The sequence below is a fragment of the Erigeron canadensis genome, chromosome 8, assembly GCF_010389155.1.
Source record: "Erigeron canadensis isolate Cc75 chromosome 8, C_canadensis_v1, whole genome shotgun sequence".
Taxonomy (NCBI): domain Eukaryota; kingdom Viridiplantae; phylum Streptophyta; class Magnoliopsida; order Asterales; family Asteraceae; genus Erigeron; species Erigeron canadensis.
In genome coordinates, this window is record NC_057768.1 from 35313200 (window position 1) to 35336443 (window position 23244).

A 23244-nucleotide genomic window follows, 5' to 3' on the forward strand; every position below is an offset into this window, starting at 1 on the left:
TGTATGTAATTTCTCTTTTATTTTATTTCATTTATGGATTACATAAAAATTCCAAGTCATGTCTTTATACAAAACACTAAAATATAATATATATATTTCTAGGTTCCATCTCCATTCCATCTTCATAACCTCCGACCATCCTACCGCCGACACCACCTAAATCCGACTACCCTTTTGCCATTACAAATTTGGGATGCCATAATCACATATTCCCTATGGTAACGTCAGCTTATCATCAACATCACTAGTATATAATCACATCATCGGAAAATCAAAAACAACATACAAATTTTCAAGCCACCGCAACACCACCACCATAAAGATCCAGCCACAAAACTCATAAAACAATTTGAATAATCTTGATTGTATCTTTGTCCCCATTTAACCATTCTCATGTTCAACTCTTTTTAACAACCCAAGTTAAAGATTTGAACCTTTTACTTAACACCACCGCAAATCTCCATAGCCGCCACCATAAAGTTTATGACGCCGGCAACAGTGGTTTTGAAATGGAAGTGGCTAGATGTCATATTGTACAAGGGAATATAAAAAAAGTGGCTAATTTGAAAAAAAAAATTGTTGGAGCCCCAAGAAAGGTTTTAGTGACAAGTTGAGAGACTTTTCAAGTGATTAGCCCTTAAAAATAAGGATAAAACCGGTTAGCTACTGTACACGTCAGCAAAAAGTGGTCACGGTCCTACTATAGTAATTTTAGCCGTTTTCATACCCTCAAATAAAACTTTTTTTTGTTGGAGCCCCAGAAAAGGTTTCATTGACAAGTTGAGGGACTTTTCAAGTAATTAGCCCTAAAATCAAACTAAAAACTTTTTGTAACAAGATAATTTAGTTCTTTTCAAATATGGAATTATTGGATAAGTGAGAATAAAGTAAAACTTGTACTAAACAAACAGCCGACATAAGGGTCCTTAGCGTTTCATAGATTAACTTTCACATTATTGTTTTGTTAATGTTTGTTTGTGCTAGTCAATAAATTGGTATTCATTTTTGGTTTCATATATTTGTTCATTTTCCTATAATTTAGAAGTTTTAATATCAATATGTTGATATGATTGAAATTGTTGATATGATTGAAATTTCTTAATTATAAAGACAATGATACATATATCCTATACATCCACAAAGACCCACACGCATTTAGTAATTAGTTTTTTTGGAATTTTTTTTTTTTTTTTGGAATAGATTTACTAATTAGTTGATGAGGGCAAGATTGAAGAGTTGGTTGATACATATTACGTGGAGCATAAAAAACACAGTGAGAAGAAGAAAAAGTAAATAATGTCGTGGTGATTATGTCTTCATCAATAGTAAATGGAAATTTGATAACATCATCATCCAAAAAATGTAAAATTAATTTTAAGACAATGTGGATTTACAAGAGCATAAATCTATTTTTATATATTGATAATGTAAAGATAATTATTTTTACCAGTTTTATAAAAACTTTAATAAAGGCTCTTAAATGATTCATCTATCATAAATTGTTTGAAGAACTCTATTAAAATTCAGCTCACTTGAATCCCTTTTAGTTATTTTTATTTTTATCTTATATTATCTAAAACTTTGTTTTCAATTTCGTTTTACATTATTAAGTATCTAACTATATTTATTTAGTACATCTGTACAGACAAAAACTAACTACAAGCTCGATCATCGGTCTACATAAAAAATAAATTATTTTTAAGGGTGGGGGAGCGCCTTGGCACCTCTCCCCGATTTTACTTCCCCCCCTAATGCTAGTAATGCCTCACCACCCCTCTCCATCCATCATTTTCTATTTAATTTAATTTCTATTTATTTTTAAAAACTAAAACATTTTATTTAATAAATTAAAAACTAATACTATATCAAAATAAAACAACAAAATAAAACACCAAACTACAATATTAAATGAAACGACAACACAATACATAAATAAATTAGTGATCGATGCCCGGGATGAATGTGCGATGAATATGGTCAATGAGATCCATCCGAAGATCTTCGTGAACGTTTGGGTCCTGTATCTCTGCCAGCTGAGCATCCGATGGCTGTGGCGCAACCGGGGGATCTAGAATATAATCAGGACATAATGCGTGGTCTTCGTCTTTTAAAATCATGTTGTGAAGAATACAACACGCATACATGATCTTACGGATGGGTTTTTTTTTCCATTTGTCGTGTCGGTTCACTAAGTATTTTCTATTTTTTTTATATAATACCAAAAGCTCGCTTCACATCCTTCCTTGCAGCCTCTTGTGCCTTAACAAATCGAATCATTTTCTCACCGGCTGGATGAGGAATCGTTTTCACAAACATCACATATCTTGGGTAGATCTCATCCACGAGATAATACGGGTACTTATATTCGGTTCCATTTACAGTGAAAGGAACCACCGGTGATGTGACGTCTTCAAAGCCATTGAATAAAGGAGATTGGTTCAACACATTAATGTTGTTGTTTGAACCGACAATATCAAAGTATGCGTGCCAAATCCAACAATCCTGTGACGCAACTGCTTCAAGCGATATCGTCGGCCCGTGATGGTCACCTCGCGTGTATAGGCCACGCCAAGCCACTGGACAATTATTCCAATCCTAGTGTGTACAATCAAGACTCCTTATATACACATTTGTTAAACCGAAAATATTAACTAAACTACGTAATATATATATACACATTATTAACTAAACTACATAATATATATATACATAACCGTGATATAAGTAAATATATACCTAACATGCCGGGAAAACCATGATAACACGCATGATGATCAAAAATGCGTTGCATATCATTACGCGTTGGCCTACGCAAATATTTATGTCGGTATAACCTTATGACTCCGTCACAAAAAGCATTAAGGGTGTCACGTGACGATCTTTCCAACATATTTAAGTAATCATCTAAACTGTCAGAATTACTACCGTATCCTAACTGGCGAACTGCAGATGTGCATCTCTGTAAAGCCGAGAACCCCATTTCCCCACGACCGTTGACTCTCCTTTGAAAATATTCAAAATTGCTTTCCAAATCTGTAGCTATCTTCAAAAACAACCGTCTACTCATCCGAAACCGTTGTCTAAAAAAACCCTCATCAAATTTCAGTTCCACGGCAAAGTAATCTCGGACAAGACGGTCGTGCGACTCAACACGATTGTCTCTGTTTTTATACTTTCTTGAAGAGGAGGCAGTATCGCGGACATCTTGTTCAATCGCATAATGCACCATTGTGAAGAGATTAATATATCGTTTCGTCTCGTCGGATGAACTCGAGTCCGATTGCATATTTGGGGGTGTTGGGCCGTTTCCCAAAAATATAGGATTGTTGAAGAAAGGGTTCATGATTGTTGTTTGATAAAATATATGTGTATATATGATAATATATGTGTGTGCGTGTTGTGCTCTGTTTTAAAAAAGAAAAAGAAAAAAAAAAGGAACAAAACGAAAAGAAGAGAAAGAGAAAGAGAGACAGACGTTGGAGTGGGACCTTTTTTTTTTCTTTTTTTCACGCTCCTAACGATCAAAAACAACCGGCACAACCCTCCCCACCCTATCGGTACCGGGGGGTCGAAGCGGTGTGCCAACCGGTACCGGCCCGGTACCTCTTCCCTCCCCTAGGCGCTCCGTCCTCCCTAACAATATTTAAAGTATTTGTTTTTTTAACTTTGACCTTAATTATATTTTTTTATGTTATATAATTGTTGATAAAATTTAATATCAAATGAAATATATCTAAAACTCAATCAATTAATATAATTTTCATCCACTATTATATAACAAAAAAATAAAAAATAGTTAAGGTCAAATTTGATAAATAAAAACTTTAAATATTTAAAACGAGACACCTCTAATGAGATGAAATTAAATGAGTAATCTAATAAAACAATCAACTAATTTTTCTTCTTAAACTTTCTAACTTTGAAAAATAAAAATACCCTTCTCATTTATTCAATAATTTAAACTCTCAATCTAATTTACCTATAACATACACTTAATGATATAATTTACAATATAGATACAACACTTAAAATAACTACAATATCACTTTTAATATCAATTACTTTTACATTCACCATCATCGCCACCCCCATCACCGTCATTACTGCCGCCCCACCACCGTCATCTACCACCACCTCCGTCATCACTACCCCACCACCACTGTATTATTTGAGCATATTTAATTACCTAAACCAAGTAATCAACACACGAGTATAGTTGAAAAAAGGTAACATCACATAGAATAAATCACAAAAGAAAGTGACCTAAAGTAGCCACCTCAACTTACTTTTTCACTTTCATGTGAGATATCTTCAATTTCTCATATCTCGTATACAAATATACAAAATTTATTGTCGCACAAAGTCCAATAAATATGGCATCTTCGTAATTAAAACCAAGATCCGACCCATATTTAACCTCTCTAGTTTTTAATGACATCTTGTCGTATTTTAAACGAAATAAAAAAAGAAATTTCAAAAAAGAAATTATCTAGTGCGGAAGGACCTAAACGTTTCATGTAATCACATCATATCTCAACCGTCCATATTTTTCCAGATCATATCAACGGATAAGATGTCAATAATACCCTGGGGAGTACAGTAGACTAACGGTACTTCTTGTTCAAGTCACAGCTGTCAGCGCGTGATTACAAGCCGGCTTATTGGGACCCACATTAATTCCTACTTTTCACCTATCACATCCATCTTATCAATAACTTACTGAACTTATAACTGATAAGCTATTGTACGTATCAACTTTCTTCTATATATATTCAGCATTTCTTGCAAGTAGTAAATGTTTTGTTTAATCAGAAAAGCTTCATCAACTGATTTTTGTTGTGTTTTTTAAGGTTTGAGCTCCGCCTGTCTTTCTTAATATTATATTTATTTTATAATTAATATCTATGTGTGTATATATATATATATTTAAATTTAAATTTATAGATGTATGTATATATTGGTAATAAAGCCATAGCTATAATTTTCGCCTTTCTTTATTTGCCCAGTAATTGAAAGCTGCTTTCTTTTTGTTTGATCCACCAAAAAGATATAAACTTTTTTATTTTCTATAAAGAATATTATATTTTTGCTTTAAAAGAGTTATGCTTTTATGTAATTATTGTTTATATTTGTCGGTGCATGCTCATCCCTAAATGGGTTGTTTGGTTTGTTATCTTTTTTGTTGTTTGGTTTGATTTTTAGGTCAAGTTCTTGAGGATCTAGTTTCTGGGTCTGGCTCTGTTTCTATTTTATTTATAATAATTGCTATTTTTTAAAAGTATTTTAGTATATAATTAAATTTGGCCATTTGGGTTTTTCTTGCATTAACTTAAATTAAATTTTCTATTTCGGCTTTTTAGAAGTTTACTTATTTAGTACTATATTTGCTTGTGTATTAGGATTTTACAGATCTTGCTTTATTTGAATGTTGCTTTGATTTAGCAACGACCGAGTGACAATGTCGTCGCTAAGTAGAGAGCTAGTGTTCTTGATCCTGCAGTTTCTTGATGAAGAAAAGTTTAAAGATAGTGTACATAAGTAAGTGTGCAGGATTGTGTATCGTTGTTATTGTTTAGTACTTTTAGTGTAATATAACATGATATTCTGATTTTTTATTTTTTGATGGGGTTTATGAAAGGCTTGAACAAGAATCAGGGTTTTTCTTTAACATGAAGTATTTTGAAGATGAAGTTCATAATGGGAATTGGGATGAGGTTGAGAAGTATCTTTCTGGATTTACTAAGGTGGACGATAATCGATATTCAATGAAGATCTTTTTCGAAATTAGGAAACAAAAGTATCTTGAAGCATTGGATAAGTAAGCCCATTTGAACTCATAAGATGTAATTTAAGCAAGTTTGTACTGTTTGTTTTTGGTATGCATATATTGATCAATGAAATGTGCTTGAATTTGTTTATTAGGCATGATCGGTCAAAGGCGGTGGAAATCCTTGTGAAGGATCTTAAAGTGTTTTCATCATTTAATGAAGAGCTTTTCAAGGAAATTACTCAGCTATTGACATTAGAGAATTTTAGGTATTGTGAATAAGAATGTTATTGTATTAGGAAGTGTTGTTAAGAGTGGTTTTTTAATTGTTTGTTCGGATTTTGTTTTAGAGAGAACGAACAACTTTCAAAGTATGGAGATACGAAATCAGCCAGGGGTATAATGCTGGTTGAGCTCAAGAAGCTTATTGAAGCAAATCCGTTGTTTCGGGACAAGTTGCAGTTTCCCAACCTTAAGAATTCAAGGCTACGGACTCTCATAAATCAAAGGTGATACTATATCACAACTTCAGGCGGTAGCCCAAATGCCATCTCCGAACACTACGTTTAATTACAACTGATTATCTGGTTCTTATCATTCAGTATCACATAATGTCTATGATATTTGTGTGTTTTGCAGCTTAAATTGGCAGCACCAGCTTTGTAAATCCCCCAGACCGAATCCAGATATTAAAACTTTGTTTTTAGATCACTCATGTGGACAACCAAATGGTGCACGTGCTCCATCTCCTGCAAACAATTCACTTCTTGGGTTACCAAAAGCAGGAGGCTTTCCTCCTTTAGGAGGACACGGGGTTTGTATTATTCGGCTTTCTTTAACTAATTGATTTTAGTCACTTTCTTTACTTTCCTTGACTTTTTTGCATATCCTTTTCTGTTTCTTTTTAATGTTTTAAGCCCTTTCAACCTACACAAGCTCCTGTTCCAACTCCACTTGCTGGTTGGATGTCTAATCCACCCACAATATCTCATCCAGCGATTTCTGGTAGCGCAATTGGTCTTGGTGGTCCATCTATTCCAGGTTATTGATCTAAAGTTATTCATTAATTAGAGGGGACAATTTTAGTCAAATGTGTTGAAAGTCAAGCAGGTGAAATGGGTTAAGCTAAAAAGAATAACTAGAAAAGGAAGCATGTTAAATGGTCAAACAGGTCAAATGGGTTAAAATATAATGAAATGTATCAAATGCATTAATTATCTGTTTTAATTAAAAGTGATAGCTTACAGCAACATCTTGTTGTAATCATGTGCAACATATTTTTCTTTGTAAAACTAAGAGATAAGTTTGAGTCAGTTGGCCCAGCCAGAATTCATGCATACTCGATATTTTACCTGTTTACCCATTACTCAACACAACTGATCCACCCATATTGTCGCTGTTAAATCACACTGGTTGCTTATTGGTGTGTTTACACATTGTGGTCCATTGAGATTTACAGCTGGATTAAAGCATCCAAGGACCCCACCAACTAACCCGTCTTTAGAGTTCCCATCTGCGGATTCTGAACATGTGAGCAAACGACCAAGGCCCATGGGCATAACCGATGAGGTAATTTGATTTCAATTAATGGGATTATACTCTTATATAGATTACGAGTACAGGATTGATGGTTTTTATGGTTGCTTATATACATACTTAGGTCAACCATCCTGTCAACATGTTGCCGTTGGCATTCCAGGGACTTGCCAGTCATAGTCAAGCTTTTGACCCATCCGACGACTTGCCAAAGACCGTTGCGCGAACTTTAAATCAGGGTTCATCTCCGATGAGCATGGATTTTCATCCTATACAACAAACTCTACTCCTAGGTAATATAGTCAACTATATTTGGCTTTTACTTTATCTTCTTTTATATAGTAGATACTGACCTTAGTCAATTGATCAATCTGTTAAATTAGTTGGAACAAACGTGGGGGACATAGGATTGTGGGAAGTTGGCTCAAGAGAAAAATTGGTTCTTAAAAATTTCAAAGTTTGGGATCTTAGTGCATGTTCAATGCCATTGCAGGTATTTTTATGTCGATTTAATCACTAGTAAAAGCTCTCAAACCTTCCAGTATGTTAATATTCTGAACATTTTACTGATTCCAGGCTGCTCTTGTAAAAGATCCTGGTGTATCTGTAAATCGTGTAATCTGGAGTCCAGATGGTTCGTTGTTTGGTAAGTCCTGCTACCTAATTTTAGTTTATGAAGTGTGCACTGGATGGATAATTCATCTGTTTGTGATTTTAAGAGTTAGCGGAATGGCGGGCTTGGTTATGGTTCAGGAAAAAGTTTGGCTTGGAACTGATCATTTGCTAATATCAGCCGAGCCAGATTTAGCCGACACACAAAACCTTTGCGTCCCTCATCTAAATTATGTCATAACTAGTTAATATTTAATGTGTTGATTGTGATTACAAAAGGTTATCATAGTGATAACAACTCAAGTCTTGTAATAACCAAACGATTTGGGAAGCCTTATGCAATAAATATGGACTTTGGATGACTTATGATATATATTGCCCGTTCTTTTAGCTAAACCTTTTTACTAGACCATTTGAGATAAAACTCAACCCAAATCAATCTGAGCACAAGTTAATGGATCAGCATCGACTCATGTAATAATTTTATGGGCGAGTGAGTCTTACAAGTTCAACTATTCAAGTCTCAATTGAGACATAGGTGTCTTATGGGCCTGTTGATTTTTGCCTTTTGAAGAAACAAAAATAAAAAATTGACACCCCTGCTCTGGTGATTTTATGCAAACAGGAGTTGCATATTCAAGGCACATTGTTCAAATATATTCGTATCACGGTAGGGATGACGTGAGGCAACATTTTGAGGTATATGTAGTTCCATTTTGGTGACTTTGACTTTTCTCTCCCTGTGATTCTGTGAACCATTAATCTTAGTAAAAATTAGTTTGTTTCATTTATAGATCGAAGCTCATGTTGGTGGAGTAAATGATCTTGCATTTTCCAATCCTAATAAGCAGCTCTGTGTCATAACTTGTGGGGATGATAAGACCATCAAGGTTTGTTTGAAGTATATTTGTGGCTGTTCATATGCAATATATTATATTTTAGCTAATAGATTTTTTTTTTTGTGTGTGTGTTTTGTGCTTGTAGGTATGGGATGCAGCAACGGGTGCGAAACAGTACACTTTCGAAGGTCATGATGCTCCAGTGTATTCCGTATGTCCTCACTACAAAGAAAACATTCAGGTACATTATTTTTAACTAGCTCTTGCTAGATGTTACAAAATGAGCTGGCTACAGGTTGGTTCAAAATGGGTAAATTTTATAGGATTAAGATGGAAAATTTTTTGTCCAAAATTTTAAAATTTCAATAGAAGTTTTATCTTTCACAGTTTCACCTATCTAACTCTCTAAGCACTTCCACTCGTTTTCGGCCACAGTTTATATTTTCAACGGCTCTTGATGGCAAGATAAAAGCATGGCTATACGATAATATGGGATCTCGGGTTGATTACGAGGCCCCTGGTCGTTGGTGCACAACAATGGCATATAGCGCCGACGGAACAAGGTTTGGTGCACTTGGATTAATGTATAGCTGTACAGTCATTTTACTTTCAAGGTTGTAACTTTCTTTTGGATTATTTCAGACTATTTTCGTGTGGGACCAGCAAAGAAGGGGAATCCCACATTGTAGAATGGAATGAAAGTGAAGGAGCAGTGAAAAGAACCTACGTTGGATTCCGTAAACGATCATTAGGCGTTGTACAGTTTGATACAACTAAAAACCGCTTTTTGGCAGCTGGTGATGATTTCTCTATCAAATATTGGGATATGGATAATATTCAACTTTTAACGAGTGTGGACGCTGGCGGGGGTCTTCCGGTAAGTACTATTTATCACATAAAGTAGAGAAGAAAAAGTGGGCTGGTCGGGGGGTGAACTAGCATTCTAGCAGGTCAAAATGAGTATTTATCTATGGGTAGAAACAGATCCAGGTTGATTGGGTTGACCTGTCAGAAACTCCATTTGTCCAACTTTGTAATAATCTATCAGTGTATCAAGTATGATAATAGTAGTAATATAATCTTATGAAATAAATGTTAGGAGCTTCTATGCTTTTAAGAATAACTTGGAGAAACTTTCGACCTGTTTGACTCACCATTTGACCCTTTTGCCTTTTAGCTAAGTTTTTTATTTTCATTTTACACATTTAACCCGTTGGAAATAAAGACATAACCCGAATAAACCATCCATAAGTGAGTAGGTCCAATTTATCACCTTCATAATGTAAAACAAGTTTTGAGCATCTCTGTATCTAATTTGTTCATAACTCCAACTTGAAGGCGAGCCCACGGATCAGGTTTAACAAAGATGGTACTCTCTTGGCTGTTTCCGCCAAAGAAAATGGAATCAAAATTCTATCAAATTCCGATGGTCTCCGACTGCTTAGAACTTTTGAAAACCTTTCCTATGATGCTTCTTCAAGAGCTCCTGAACCTTCAAAGGTAATTATCAAAGCTAAACATAGTGCAATTTAAAGTTGTAGTTTGCATTATATTACAGTTTGATGATTGCATTATCATATGCAGCCTACCATAAACACAGTATCAGCGGCTGCCGCTGCTAGCAGTTCTGGACTAGCAGAAAGGGTTGGCTCTGTTGGTTCTATCTCGGGATTGGTGAGTTCAACAGAATATTTAATAATTTTTTGATCTTATACGTTATTTTTTGCACTTAAAAACTATTGCAAGTATTCTTTTGCTAGAATGGAGATAGTAGAAGTATGGCAGATGTGAAACCAAAAATCACTGAAGAACCAAATGACAAGTCAAAGATTTGGAAACTCACTGAAATAAATGAATCTTCTCAGTGTCGGTCGCTGAAACTCCCAGAAAACATGAGAGTAACAAAGGTATACCAGTGTTATAATATACTTATATGGTAGAGTTATAATACTGTTGGTTCTTTTGTTTGTTCATATACTCTGGACAAAAACTTATGATGGTGTAATTTAACTTTTTATAAAAGTTTAGTATATTTTTGAGGAAACTCTTTGCTCTGGTAGTGCATACCCTAGCTGAAAATCCACTATTCACCCAACATATTTGTGGTGTGGGTTTACTAAAGCTGGTAATTTCATACTGTTAAAATGGATACCGGTTGATTTTCGTTTGAATTTTTAATTAATGTTGACATTTGACTAGGAACGTAATGGGTTAAACTGTTTGAATATATGCAGATATCAAGATTGATCTATACTAATTCAGGAAGTGCTATTTTGGCATTAGCATCGAATGCTATTCATTTGCTATGGAAATGGCAGCGCAGCGAGCGCAATTCAAATGGCAAGGTTAGGTGGCTTCTACTTCCTTCGTTTATACAAGAAAAGAGATTAAATTACCAAAGTTTGACATATGGAATTAAAATTACTCTTATGCAGGCAACGGCCAGTGTTTCGCCTCAATTATGGCAACCTTCAACCGGGATTTTGATGACAAATGACGTTGCTGAGACCAACCCTGAAGAATCTGTTTCCTGCTTTGCGCTGTCCAAAAATGATTCTTATGTAATGTCAGCATCAGGAGGAAAGATTTCTTTATTCAACATGATGACGTTCAAGGTAATTTTGTTATAGACACCAGGAGGAAAGATTTCTTTATTTACTGAATCCGAAATTGATTTGATATTTATAATACCATGTTCAATTCATCTGTTTTGCAGACAATGACAACTTTCATGCCTCCACCACCAGCAGCTACTTTTCTTGCTTTTCATCCTCAAGACAACAATATAATAGCTATTGGCATGGATGATTCGACCATCCAGATATACAATGTTCGTGTAGATGAGGTAAAAATAATCTCAATAAAAGCCATCACATCTGGTCTTTCTTGGGTTTTGATATTCCTTCTTGAATGCTGATAGCCATTTTTGTGTTAAAGGTCAAAAGTAAACTTAAAGGGCACTCCAAAAGAATCACTGGTCTTGCCTTCTCTCATGCACTCAACGTTTTAGTCTCATCCGGGGCAGATTCTCAGGTTAGTATGATCAGTGACATTTCATAATCTAGGGAATTTGCTATCAAGATTCATTTTGTTCATATTTTTGTATGTTTCAGCTATGTGTATGGAGTTCTGATGGATGGGAGAAGCAGAAAGCAAGATACTTGCAACTTCCACCAGGAAGAACACCAACAGCGCTGTCTGACACCCGGGTGCAGTTTCATAATGATCAAACCCATTTTCTTGTTGTACATGAGACCCAACTTGCTGTTTATGAAACAACAAAGCTTGAATGTGTAAAGCAGGTAATTCCTCTACTTCTGACTTCTGCTAGAGGTGGAATAGGGGTTGGGAAAATGGGTAAATTTTGGTAAGAAAGGATATCAGATTGACCCATTATACTTTTTGTCAAGTTTCCGTTGTTTTTATAAATCTTTGCTTTGTCAAATATAATCTTGGATGTTAGTTTATTACAATTCTAATAATAATAAATTTGTTCTAACAAAATTTTTTTGGAGGCTTCATGCATTAACATAAACTTTGGTCTTTGGTTGACTTTTGACCTTGTTTCTTTGCAAGCTACGAGTATTTTCTTACTTTGGCCACCTATTTCTTTATTTGACTATTTGTAAGAAATAAGTGGAAATTGCTACCTCGAATAGACTATCGATTTTTTCAGTGACAAACCCATGTGTTGGAATCTTTTTATTTATTATGAAAGTCAGTGCATTAAGTATGTTTGAGAACAAAGTATTATGAGAATAATAATCTGAAACTTAGTGTGCAATAAAATACCCTTCATACGACTTTCAACATGTTGGACTCATTATTTAGCCAACTTTATTAAATCGACCTAAAAGCTAAAACACAAAACCAAATCGACCCATTCATAAGCAGGTTGTAATTTCCGCCTCAAATTTTGTTTTCTTCATTGTGATGAACTTGGGAATCTGATCTGTTTTGTTTTCTTAGTGGCTTGCACGCGAATCTTCTGCTCCCATATCACATGCAATGTTTTCATGTGATAGTCAGCTGGTATATGCAAGTTTCTTGGATGCAACCGTGTGTGTGTTTACTGCTTCTAACCTTCGTCTGCGGTGTCGTATAAATCCTTCTGCATATCTTCCTTCCAACACCCCAAGGTAAAAAGGAGTCCATCGAAGACTCGTCAAAATGCTTTCTTTTTGTTTCTCCTAGTCTCAAACTTGTGTTTTCCTTTCAGCAATGCAAATGTGCATGCATTGGTAATTGCTGCACATCCACATGAACCAAATCAATTTGCATTAGGGCTTTCAGATGGTGCTGTCCATGTTTTCGAGCCTACGGAATCTGAAGGCAAATGGGGGGTCCCACCACCGGCTGATAACGGTTCACCAGGTAATGTAGCAGCTAGTTCAGTAGGAGGCCTGGGTGCAGAACAAACTCAAAGATAACAGCATTGTTTTATCGCAGCAGTTTTGGCGTCTCAAGGAAAATGTAGTCTAGTTGGCGATGTGTAGATCTAACTTGTTCCGTATGTGTAAAGCACTAGTTTCAGATATTTGGATTCTAATGTTGCATGGTTCAGATATTCAGTTTTTTGTTCTGTTGTTTAATCACCGTATAGGGATGTTTCAAAACATGTTTGACCTTTCAGCCTCTGAAATACATAATGTTTTACCACATAACTGTAGATACTGTGTTGAATGAATTTCGATCTTATGTTTCTCTTAAGATCCATTTAGCATGTTTCCGATTCTTGTTTTTTAATTGCGTTACGTGAAGAATTGGTTAAACATATGGTAAAATTAAAATCAGAAGACCTATATGATCAAGATCAGAACTTAAGCATGAAGTTTATCAGCAAAAAACAACAATATAAACCTTAAGAACTCTGCTTAAATGGCTTGAACACTGCGACACAGTCCATTTGAACTTGTTTTAACTATAAAAGATTTTTCCTATTTTTTTGGATAAAGATGGAATGATGTATTGCTGCTTTATATTAACATATTTAGTTTAATAATACATTGTTTCATTTTTGATATTTTGGTTTAAGCTCTATAGTTTATTAAATATATATTTGGAAAATTTATTGGTTGCTAAGAGCACCCAATATGACTCCCACGAACATATCTTGATAAGTGGGTCTAGATTCAGGGTGAAATTGAATGATGACGGGGTAAAATTAATACATCTGTTTAGGCCTGACAATATGGGCGGGTTGGACGGATTTGGGTAACAGGTAAAAACAAGAGCGGGTCCAAGCGCGTAATTTTAGTAATACGGGTCAAATGGGTATGGATTAAGACAGTTCGACCCACATTTTTTGGTAAAGAAAACAAAATTAATATTACAATCTCAAAATTTTACAAATACCGATACAATCTTATTACATAACCTTTAAAAGTTTGAATATTATAAACAAAATGTAAAATAGCATGAAAATGATTATATGTTAATATTACATTATTGCTCTTGAATATTACCCAATTATTGCTCTTGATTATATATCTAATATGCTGTTAACAGCAAATGGTTTTCTGTTATTTCACCTCCCATCCAGGGAAATGTGAGGGGCAGTGAAGTATATAATATTTTCCCAAAAAGACTAAGAAGATAAACCTTCCAAATATCACCATAGCCCCACGTGTAAACTTGTTACTGTTCATATACACACACACACAAGGAACCTTGTATATCGATAGCCGGCGGCGGATGTTGGTGGTGGGTGACGGACTGATGGTTGTGAAGAGTTGCTCAATTCCCAGCAGTCAATCCACAATACAGGCTCTTTCCCTTCATTGTTTAATTTATATGTATATCTGTATCTTTATATATGTATAGACAACCCCTATATATACACAGTTTCATAAAAAGTTTTTTAATTTTATGTATTAACTCAGTAGTAGTAGGAGTAGAGAAGTGTTGATGGAGATATTAAAATCTAATAAATTGCCTCCTCCTCTTCCCAATTCCATAAAGAGCCCCTTGGTGGTGTTGCTGTATGGAAGCCCACAATCAATCTTGTTCATTTCTCCTTTTCCTCCAAGGAGTTTCAGAGTTTCTGCCCTTAAAAAATTGCCCCCCTTTTTCAACAACACCACCCCCACAAAAAGGACAAATCATCTGAGGAAAAAGCTCCTTGTCTTTGAACAGCAACCACCTGTTTTTTATCCTCCTCCTCCTCGTATCATTGTTGACAATGATGTTGCTTTGAAACCACCACCTCCCAACCACACTAGTGCTAGTACTCATAAAAGTCTTGTTTTATCATGGAGTCAACTGCAGACCTGGGCACTTACTAACCGAAACCCTTTTCCCAAACAAATTTATGTACTTTTTGTTTTTCTTGTGATTTTCTCTTTCAAGACCGTTTTTACATTCGATAAGCAACAACAACAACAACACCAGCAGCATTCTTCTTCTTCTAGTCTGGACAACCAAATGTTGTCAAGAAAAATTAAAGCTCGCAAGGCGAAACAGGTAGTCGTAGTCCAACAACATTCTAACCTCCCCCCCAATATGGATATGGTTAAGCCCCAACTGGACAAACAACACCTTATGAATACCATTGTCACTGCAAACTCATTCAATCATAATTCTTCTACGGATTTTGACAACAAAATTCAACATATTAGAATAATGGCTAGACACGCACGAGATGTTGAAAAATTACATGCTAATGGGGAAGATAGCCAAACCAAACCTATGGAAAAGGAATTCAACCGTCTTCAACCCACATCTGTACAAGCAGCTCATGTCCCAATCCTTTTAAATAGTCAAGATTCCGATGATGTTTCAAGGCCCGATGTCCCAAACATTGCGCAAAATGTTGCACAAGGTTTGGAAGACAAAGCGTCAATCTTAATAGGTTCTGAGAAAAAATCAAGGATTATTAGCTCTGTTCAGGAAGCAAGAGAATATCTTATCAAGAAAAAACTTGACAACAAAGAGAAAACCCAAGAACCCCAAATTACAAACTTTCATCAAACGGCTAGTAATGATGATATGTTTGACTTTTCTGTCAATAAGTCTTCAAAAAATACCAATATGGGGATGAATGGAAATGTTTTGATCAACAACACTAATGCTAAACATGATAAAGAAATGCCATCTGAAGGTAGTACTTCAAAAGCTGGGGAATTAGGAAGATCAAATCGTGAAAAGTGGATGGAGGATAACTTTCATGAGTTTGAGCCAATAGTTGAAAAGATTAGAGGTGGATTTAGAGACAATTACATGTTAGCTAAAGAGAAAGTGGAATCAGATGTAAAGATGGTCTCGGAGCTGAAGATGCTTGAACGTGATAACATTGAAAGCGAATTTGAATGGATGAAAGATGAGAAGCTTAGAGAAATTGTGTTCCAAGTACGAGAGAATGAGCTGATGGGTAGAGAACCCTTCTATCTTATGGATGCAGAAGATAAGGCCTTGTTTTTCAAAGGTCTCGAGAAGAAAGTTGAGAAAGAAAATGAGAAACTACATGAACTTCATGAATATGTTCATTCAAATATCGAAAACCTTGATTACGGAGCAGGTAATTTATTTTATATTATATAAGAGAGCCTTTATATAACATACCCTTTTGGTGCATCAAGATTATACACGCATTTCTGTCTATTATATCTCCTCAGTTCCACTTACAGATGCATTGTGGGAACCTAGAAGTTGATTGAACTGATCTTCTGTCTCAGTTTTATAAGGGTTTTACAAGTGTTGAACAACTCTAATTATTTGAGCAGTACTTTTTAAAGCTTTAACAGATCTATCAAGTCCGTCTTTTCTATAAAAACTTCATTTTAAAAAGCAAGTTCATTAATCTTTATGTACAACAGTGTCTGTTTCTTTTTCTGCAAAATGTTAGAGAAAATAATGCATATCATTTAATAGTTCGATTAGCAATTAGCTTTCTAAACATACTTATGGCACCTTCTTTAGATGGGATTAGCTTGTATGATCCTCCGGAGAAGATCATACCTCGATGGAAGGGGCCCCCACCAGCTACAGCAATGAGCCAACAGTCATTTGATGATTATTTAGATCAAAGGAAAACACTATTTGCTGAAACCTTGGGGCTTTCAGATCTTGTAAAGAGGGATCCACAAGACTTGCTTCAAAATACCAATGAAAAAGCTGAAAGTAAGAATTTGAATAGTTCAAAAACCGTGATAGAAGGGAGTGATGGGTCTATTAAAGCTGGAAAGAAATCGGGGAAAGAGTTTTGGCTGCATACAAAGAAATGGTCTCGTGGATTTATAGATTCTTATAATGCTGAGAGTGATCCAGAAACCAAAGCTGTTATGAAGGATATTGGAAAGGACTTGGAAAGATGGATTACCGAGAAAGAAATACAAGATGCTGCTGCTATAATGAATAAGGTTCCTGATAAAGGGAAAATATTCATCACGGAGAAAATAAATAGGTTGAAGAAGGAAATGGAATTATTTGGACCCCAAGCTGTTGTGAGCAAGTATAGTGAGTACGATGACGAGGAGGAAATAGATTATTATTGGTGGCTCGACCTTCCATTTTTACTGGTAAATATCCCTTCTGATGCCCAAATAAATGTAGGTCATTAATCCTTCCTCCAGCTAAGAAAAAAGTAGTTATACACTCTGACACTAAGTTATTGACTTTTCAAAATGGCCAGGCTATGTTTTATGTTTCTAGTAAATTTTTGTTCTTGCAGAAGTGCAAAAAAGAGTAATACCAAAATTTCTATGTTGTGCCATAAGACCCATATGCTTTTAAATTTTTGCAGTGTATTGAATTATATATTACTGGAGATGGAGATCAAGATGGAGAGGAGAGAATAGGGTTCTATTCATTGGAGATGGCATCGGACCTTGAACTTGATCCAAAACCACATCATATTATTGCTTTTGAGGATGCTGGTGACTGCAAGAATCTTTGCTATATTATTCAGTCCCACCTAGAAATGCTTGGAAATGGCAATGCCTTTGTAGTACCACAAGCTCCAAAGGTTAGCAATCAAAGTAGTTGTTTCTTTACTAATAGCCAATCATTTAGTTTTTTGTGTGCATCCTAGATTTTAATATGAGGATTCTATAAATGAGAAGAGAACCTTCATCTTTAATTCCTTCATGCCAAAAAGTCACTTTCACAAAATGTCTTTCAGATAAAGGACCGAATTTACTATAGAATAGATGGATACAAGATGAACTTACGTATTCTATTCTTAAATTAAAACTAAAATTGGGTAAACAACTACTTGGTTCTCTTGGATGTTAAATTAGGGCTCACCTTTACAATATGTTTTTTATTGTTTCCATTACTGGTAACATATTTACATGAACGACTCTTATATGGTAACATGTGTAACATAATCCCTATGAGGTACTCATTACTCATTAGTTATGCATCATTTTGTTGTAAATACATCTAGTATTTTTACACTGTGTATAAACTATGGAAATTGGACACTTGTATTATGTCATTAAACTCACATTCTTTAGCTCTATTTGGTTTCAGAATGTCCTAAGGCAATATATGTAACTGCTTATTTAAGCATGTAGTCCTATTCGGGTCAAGGCTATGAATTTCTTTCTCAAAGCTAACATATAATGGTATATTTTAATCTACAAGGTCAATGCTTGAGTTCAGTTGATAATTTGTCTATCTTCTAATTACTTTGCACGTTTCTGATCAGTTGGACACAGGAAATCATACATTTGACATAGAAGTCAAAAAGTATATTCCGTCCTTCCTTTATGCCATGATTATTACACTGTTTAGTAGGCATCTATTTTTGGTAGGGGTTCTACATTTAGTCAAATGTCCAAGAAGAATCTTCAATGATGTTACGTTGAGGGAAGTATACTCAATCCAGAGAAATACATAGAGTTTTGTAATGATGACAATGGGAAATAATAAGTTACTTAAAAACTTTTCAGAAAAGGAAATGTATTTATTATAATGTGATACCTAACTTGGAAAAAAATTTCAATTAAGTGAAACTAGAATAGTGCCTGTGTGATTGGAGTTGGACTACAGACCCGAGGAAACTGCTTACTGTAACTTTGATCTTCTTGAGTGCTCCTACTTGGAGCCTCCAGTTCTGTATATTTATTTTGGTGGCCTTTTTGGCATGCGAATAAAGCTTTGCCTTCCTAGAAAAAGAATTGAACCTGTGTGATGCAGCATTGACAGATAATTTAAGGTTTTAAATTAAAAGTATATATTTGGTAGTGGTGGCTGCTGGTTAGTGAGGTGGCGGGAGGCTGGTTGTGGTGGTGTAAGAGAGGGTTATATATTAGTAAAGATATAGAGATGTGATGTGGGGTTTGCGTATCGGTGTTACCTAATCCTAAATTGGGGGTGGCAGCCTTGCTTTATAGATATGTGAAATTCAGATATCGATTAATGTTTTTATGATGACTTGGCGCAAAATCATCTATCTTTCCTCCAAGAAGCCTTACTGTATCCTCATGTTACCTTGTAGGATACCTACAGGGAAGCAAAGGCTAGTGGTTTTAATGTTACAGTTATTAGAAAAGGGGAACTGAAACTGGATGTGGATCAAACACTAGAAGAGGCTGAAGAAAACATTGTTGAGATAGGGAGCCAGATGTACCACGATAAAATTATGAAAGGCCGCAATGTGGATGTGGATTCCTTAATGAAAGGTGTTTTTGGACTGACGAAACCCAACAAGAGGTAACTATACATCTTTGAGTATCTTGGTAGCTATGGATATTCTTAGCCCATCTATTACCTGAAATGTTTGCACTGTTGATAAAATTTGTAGGGTTTCATCTTTGCACTGTTGATAAAATTTGTAGGGTTCCATCTTTCTATGAAATTTTGTTGTAGCTTCAATCTATTAGTTAGATTTTAATATTTCTTCTTACAGTTCCAAACATAGGATTTTATCACTTGGTCTGGAAATAAATAAAGATTTTGGCTTTACAGTTCTGTAATATGTGTGAGTGCTATATTTGAGTAGGAAGTCATAAGGGTCCTCTATATATAGATGGCAAAACGGGGGGGTTCAGTTGGGAAGGACCAGATATGGGCAGTCAAATATGGGTCTGTATCATGGCTCTCTGTTTCTGGTCTTGTTTGTGTCTTGGTCCTTATTTTTAGGTTTTTGGATAACAGTTGATGGGCTATGGCTTATGGGTCTTTGGTTGGATTAGTTGTTATTTGTTTGTTTTTGGTTGAGGTATCATGTGGATTATTGGTTGATTATATTCTTTAGCCCGAGTATATGCAGTTGTGTGTTCATGTTGGATATTTATTGTATATATGGAGTAAATAATTATATCAGAATTTTGAAATTGGATAATTATATGCATATGGTTGGTTTGGTTTTGGCATTAGGAGGTTAATGGTCAATATGTCTGGGAGAGGAATGTTATGGATAGGCATGTGCAGATTTTTTTTTTTTTTTTTGAAGTTTATTTGTGCTGGCAGAGAGGTAGTTCTGTTTTGAAATTGTTGACGTTTGGTATAGTAGTCATTTTGCTGAAGATTTTTTGATTAGATGTAAAGGGTTGAATCAGGTGGTTATATTAGTATTAGTAAATGACTAAATGGCAATAACAGATTAATGCAAATGGCTGCAATTGGGATTGCTATGGGTTTTTGGAGTGGGTATTCTGATTTTTTGAGTATCTTTGATATAGGTTATAAATTGATGATAACTTGGGGAGTCATTACTTACAGTGATCTGGGTATGGAAACTTGCTTGTCTATTGGATACATTGACGCAGGGCATAATTATAATTTGGAATGCATCAATATGTTTTTTAAAGTAAATTGGGTTATAAAGGAAGTGGTATTTGTGATAGAATGGTTTTGGAGACATGTGCAGGGTATGTCAGTATGTTACTAATGGATACATTGCTTAGTCTTGGTGGTTTTCCCCTATGTGCAAAAAATCTGTTGAAATCATTGGGCTTGACAATCTAACCCATTTCGGCTTGATTTGGTATTCTTATTTGAATGCAGATGAAAACAGGTCGTTTGATTTGGCCTTTTAAGAACACAAGGATTGAAGGTCAATCGAGTTGTTTCAGTTGATTTTTTAAACACGTTAAAAATTTTCTGTTGGAGAACCACTGACTAGTATTAGTCAAATTCATGCATCCTATATAATCCATCTTCATTCTTTTGGGACACATATGACATAACCAGATTTTAGAGAATCATGTATTTTCAAAATCAACTTTGAACATCAATACCCCCCCCCCCCCCACCCCCTCCCCCTTCTCTCTCTCTCTCTCTCTCTCTCTTTCACGTACAAATGCACTGTCAGATCCTCAAACGTGGCATAATAACGTTTACCCTTTCAAGATATTGCAACATTTATCACTAAGCTTCTCTCTCCTTTGGAAATCATTCATGTCGAGCAATATATAAAGCAACACATATTCACTTAAGATATCTGTAGTGATGTCATGCAAACCCAATAATTAACATTTGGGTAGAGCAGAAGTATTTCAAAAAACACGTTAGAAAACCTCAAAAATTAACATTTGAGTAGTAGTGTAGTACAGAAACTGGTGATTTTGACAGCTTCAGAAACTAAGTGGGTTGGTTCACAATTGGTTTCACCAGTTGAAGCCGCCTCCTTTGCTTTCCTTCAACCGAGATGTCCCATTTTCTATACAACATTTCTTAGTCACTCTTTTAGCCGGATGTTCCCCTCTCCTGCTTCAAAGCCTTGATGGTACTATTTTTCATGAAAACCATTTATTAATAAAACTTTGACTAATAAAAATGAAGATGGATGATACTATTTTGCATGAAAACCATTCACTGTAGAAATGGATTGCCAAAGGTATGCCTGGACATGTAAGAGTCTGTGTTTTTGAAACATAAGAGATTTTGGATTCATCATTTTTACAGTAGCACCAATGCGTAGGCTGCTTAATAGGAACCATGATTCCGCTTAGATTCAAGATTCTGCATCTTTAGTACGGTAAGATTGATCATCCCGGTAACAGGTTGGATAGGTTACTCATTTCTAACGATAATGGTATCTTTTTCAACATGGGCATATGTGGGGCGGTGAGTAATCAAACTTCGTATCACTTAGTAATACATTATTTGCTTCAAAATTTTCAGTGTAGCCTTTGTTTTTTGGTAGCTTATTTGAAGTCATTTATAGTTTCCACGCTTATATCTAAAGTAATTGCTGCACCTATCATCGCTATCATCACCGCCTTTGTGATTAACTGTTTCATATTTGGTAATTTAGGTTAATGATCTTCAGTAAGGTTCTTGGTTAACTTCTCATCAATTTTGCATCCACCTGTTTCACTTTTCGAAACTGAAATTAGTTTTTTTAACCAGATCGGGGGTGAGAAGGCTGCTCAAACATAAACGACAAGGTTAACATCGTCAACATAACCATCAATACCTTAACGATATTGGGTAGTTACTTTGGAGGTTTTAAGTAGGAAAAATATTGGTTGCTTCCTGACTTGCATTAGGGCTGATGGTGCTGTCCATGTTTTCGAGCCTACGGAATCTGAAGGCAAATGGGGGGTCCCACCACCGGCTGATAACGGTTAACCAAGTAATGTAGCAGCTAGTTCAGTAGGAGGCCTTGGTGCAGAACAAACTCAAAGATAACAGCGTTATTTTATCGCAGCAGTTTTGGCGTCTCAAGGAAAATGTAGTCTAGTTGGTGATGTGTAGATCTAACTTGTTCCGTATGTGTAAAGCACTAGTTTCAGATATTTGGATTCTAATGTTGCATGGTTCAGATATTCCGATTTTTGTTCTGTTGTTTAGTCACAGTATAGGGATGTTTTGAAGCATGTTTGACCTTTCAGCCTCTGAAATACATAATGTTTTACCACATAGTTGTAGATAATGTCTTGAATGAATTTCTATCTTATATTTCTCTTAAGATCCATTTAGCATGTTTCCGATTCTTGTTTTTTAATAGCGTTACATGAAATTGGTCGAACATATGGTAAAATCAAAATCAGAAGACTTGTATGATCAAAATCAGAACTTCAGCCTGAAGTTTTTTAGTAAAAAACAACAATGTAAACCTTAAGAACTCTGCTTAAATGGCTTGAACACTGCAACACATCCATTTGAACTTGTTTTAACTATATAAGATATTTTCTCTTTTTTTTTGGATAAAGATGGAATGATGTATGTATTGCTCTTTTTGTTAACATATTTAGTTTAATACATTGTTTCATTGTGATATTCTGGTTTAAACTCTGAAAGCTTTGTTTTAAATATATTTGGATAACTTATAGGTTGCTAAGGCCGCACCCAGTATGACTCCCAGGCCACTTGGCGTCGTGCTCAACGTTGTCCAAAGTCTCACCGGAGAACTCTGATGTCACAGGCATCCATGGTCGTTCTTCGTCCGCATGCGTTTGACTGTAACTTTTTTCTTTTGCTGCTCACACGAACATACCTTGATATGTGAGTCTAGATTCGGAGTGGAGATGAATTATGACGGGGTAAAATCGATACGTCTATCGTTGGGATTAAATCATTAAAATTAGGGCTAATAGG

The 23244-nt window shown here is 35.3% G+C and overlaps 3 protein-coding genes across 6 annotated transcripts; 2 read left to right on the forward strand and 1 right to left on the reverse strand.

The window, feature by feature from the left end:
• Positions 1-1937: 1937 nt before the first annotated feature.
• LOC122610709 lies at positions 1938-3343 on the reverse strand. The gene is made up of 3 exons (XM_043783676.1): positions 2737-3343; positions 2220-2576; positions 1938-2104 (listed from the first exon to the last, which is right to left on the reverse strand). Exons 1-3 carry the CDS (start codon positions 3341-3343, stop codon positions 1938-1940), a joined length of 1131 nt encoding a protein of 376 aa, XP_043639611.1.
• Positions 3344-5403: 2060 nt separating this feature from the next.
• Positions 5404-13415, forward strand: LOC122610019 (protein TOPLESS-like). Its single transcript, XM_043782991.1, has 25 exons — positions 5404-5538; positions 5639-5818; positions 5923-6036; positions 6118-6276; positions 6407-6581; positions 6685-6808; positions 7227-7336; positions 7428-7596; positions 7687-7796; positions 7880-7949; positions 8541-8614; positions 8710-8805; positions 8900-8995; positions 9190-9317; positions 9397-9631; positions 10093-10254; positions 10339-10428; positions 10515-10661; positions 10989-11099; positions 11190-11369; positions 11471-11599; positions 11692-11787; positions 11868-12056; positions 12724-12893; positions 12974-13415. Exons 1-25 carry the CDS (start codon positions 5459-5461, stop codon positions 13182-13184), a joined length of 3405 nt encoding a protein of 1134 aa, XP_043638926.1. The 5' UTR covers positions 5404-5458; the 3' UTR covers positions 13185-13415.
• Positions 13416-14301: 886 nt separating this feature from the next.
• Positions 14302-23055, forward strand: LOC122611098. Of its 4 annotated transcripts, XR_006325466.1 has the most exons (7): positions 14302-16270; positions 16672-17270; positions 17495-17716; positions 19196-19410; positions 20707-20755; positions 21607-21679; positions 22054-22564. XR_006325466.1 is itself a non-coding variant. In XM_043784064.1 (6 exons), exons 1-5 carry the CDS (start codon positions 14662-14664, stop codon positions 20708-20710), a joined length of 2649 nt encoding a protein of 882 aa, XP_043639999.1. In that variant the 5' UTR covers positions 14302-14661; the 3' UTR covers positions 20711-20755; positions 22054-22564. The 4 variants fall into 4 exon arrangements, 3 of the variants coding, with proteins under 3 accessions (XP_043639999.1, XP_043639998.1, XP_043639997.1); XM_043784064.1 differs by lacking the exon at positions 21607-21679; XM_043784063.1 differs by lacking the exons at positions 20707-20755; positions 21607-21679; positions 22054-22564 and adding an exon at positions 22980-23055.
• The last annotated feature ends 189 nt before the right edge of the window (positions 23056-23244 follow it).

Bases quoted from the DNA above. Each gene is read 5' to 3' on its own strand.
- LOC122610019 (XM_043782991.1), top strand. From the start codon at position 5,459: ATGTCGTCGCTAAGTAGAGAGCTAGTGTTCTTGATCCTGCAGTTTCTT. The intron at 9,632-10,092 runs GTAAGTACTATT...TCCAACTTGAAG, and splicing joins ACGCTGGCGGGGGTCTTCCG to GCGAGCCCACGGATCAGGTT. The intron at 11,788-11,867 runs GTTAGTATGATC...TGTATGTTTCAG, and splicing joins CATCCGGGGCAGATTCTCAG to CTATGTGTATGGAGTTCTGA.
- LOC122610709 (XM_043783676.1), bottom strand. From the start codon at position 3,343: ATGAACCCTTTCTTCAACAATCCTATATTTTTGGGAAACGGCCCAACA. The intron at 2,577-2,736 runs GTATATATTTAC...ATAATTGTCCAG, and splicing joins TGGTTTTCCCGGCATGTTAG to TGGCTTGGCGTGGCCTATAC. The intron at 2,105-2,219 runs GTATTATATAAA...TGATTTTAAAAG, and splicing joins GGATGTGAAGCGAGCTTTTG to ACGAAGACCACGCATTATGT.
- LOC122611098 (XM_043784062.1), top strand. From the start codon at position 14,662: ATGGAGATATTAAAATCTAATAAATTGCCTCCTCCTCTTCCCAATTCC. The intron at 16,271-16,671 runs GTAATTTATTTT...CACCTTCTTTAG, and splicing joins AAACCTTGATTACGGAGCAG to ATGGGATTAGCTTGTATGAT. The intron at 17,271-17,494 runs GTAAATATCCCT...AAATTTTTGCAG, and splicing joins TCGACCTTCCATTTTTACTG to TGTATTGAATTATATATTAC.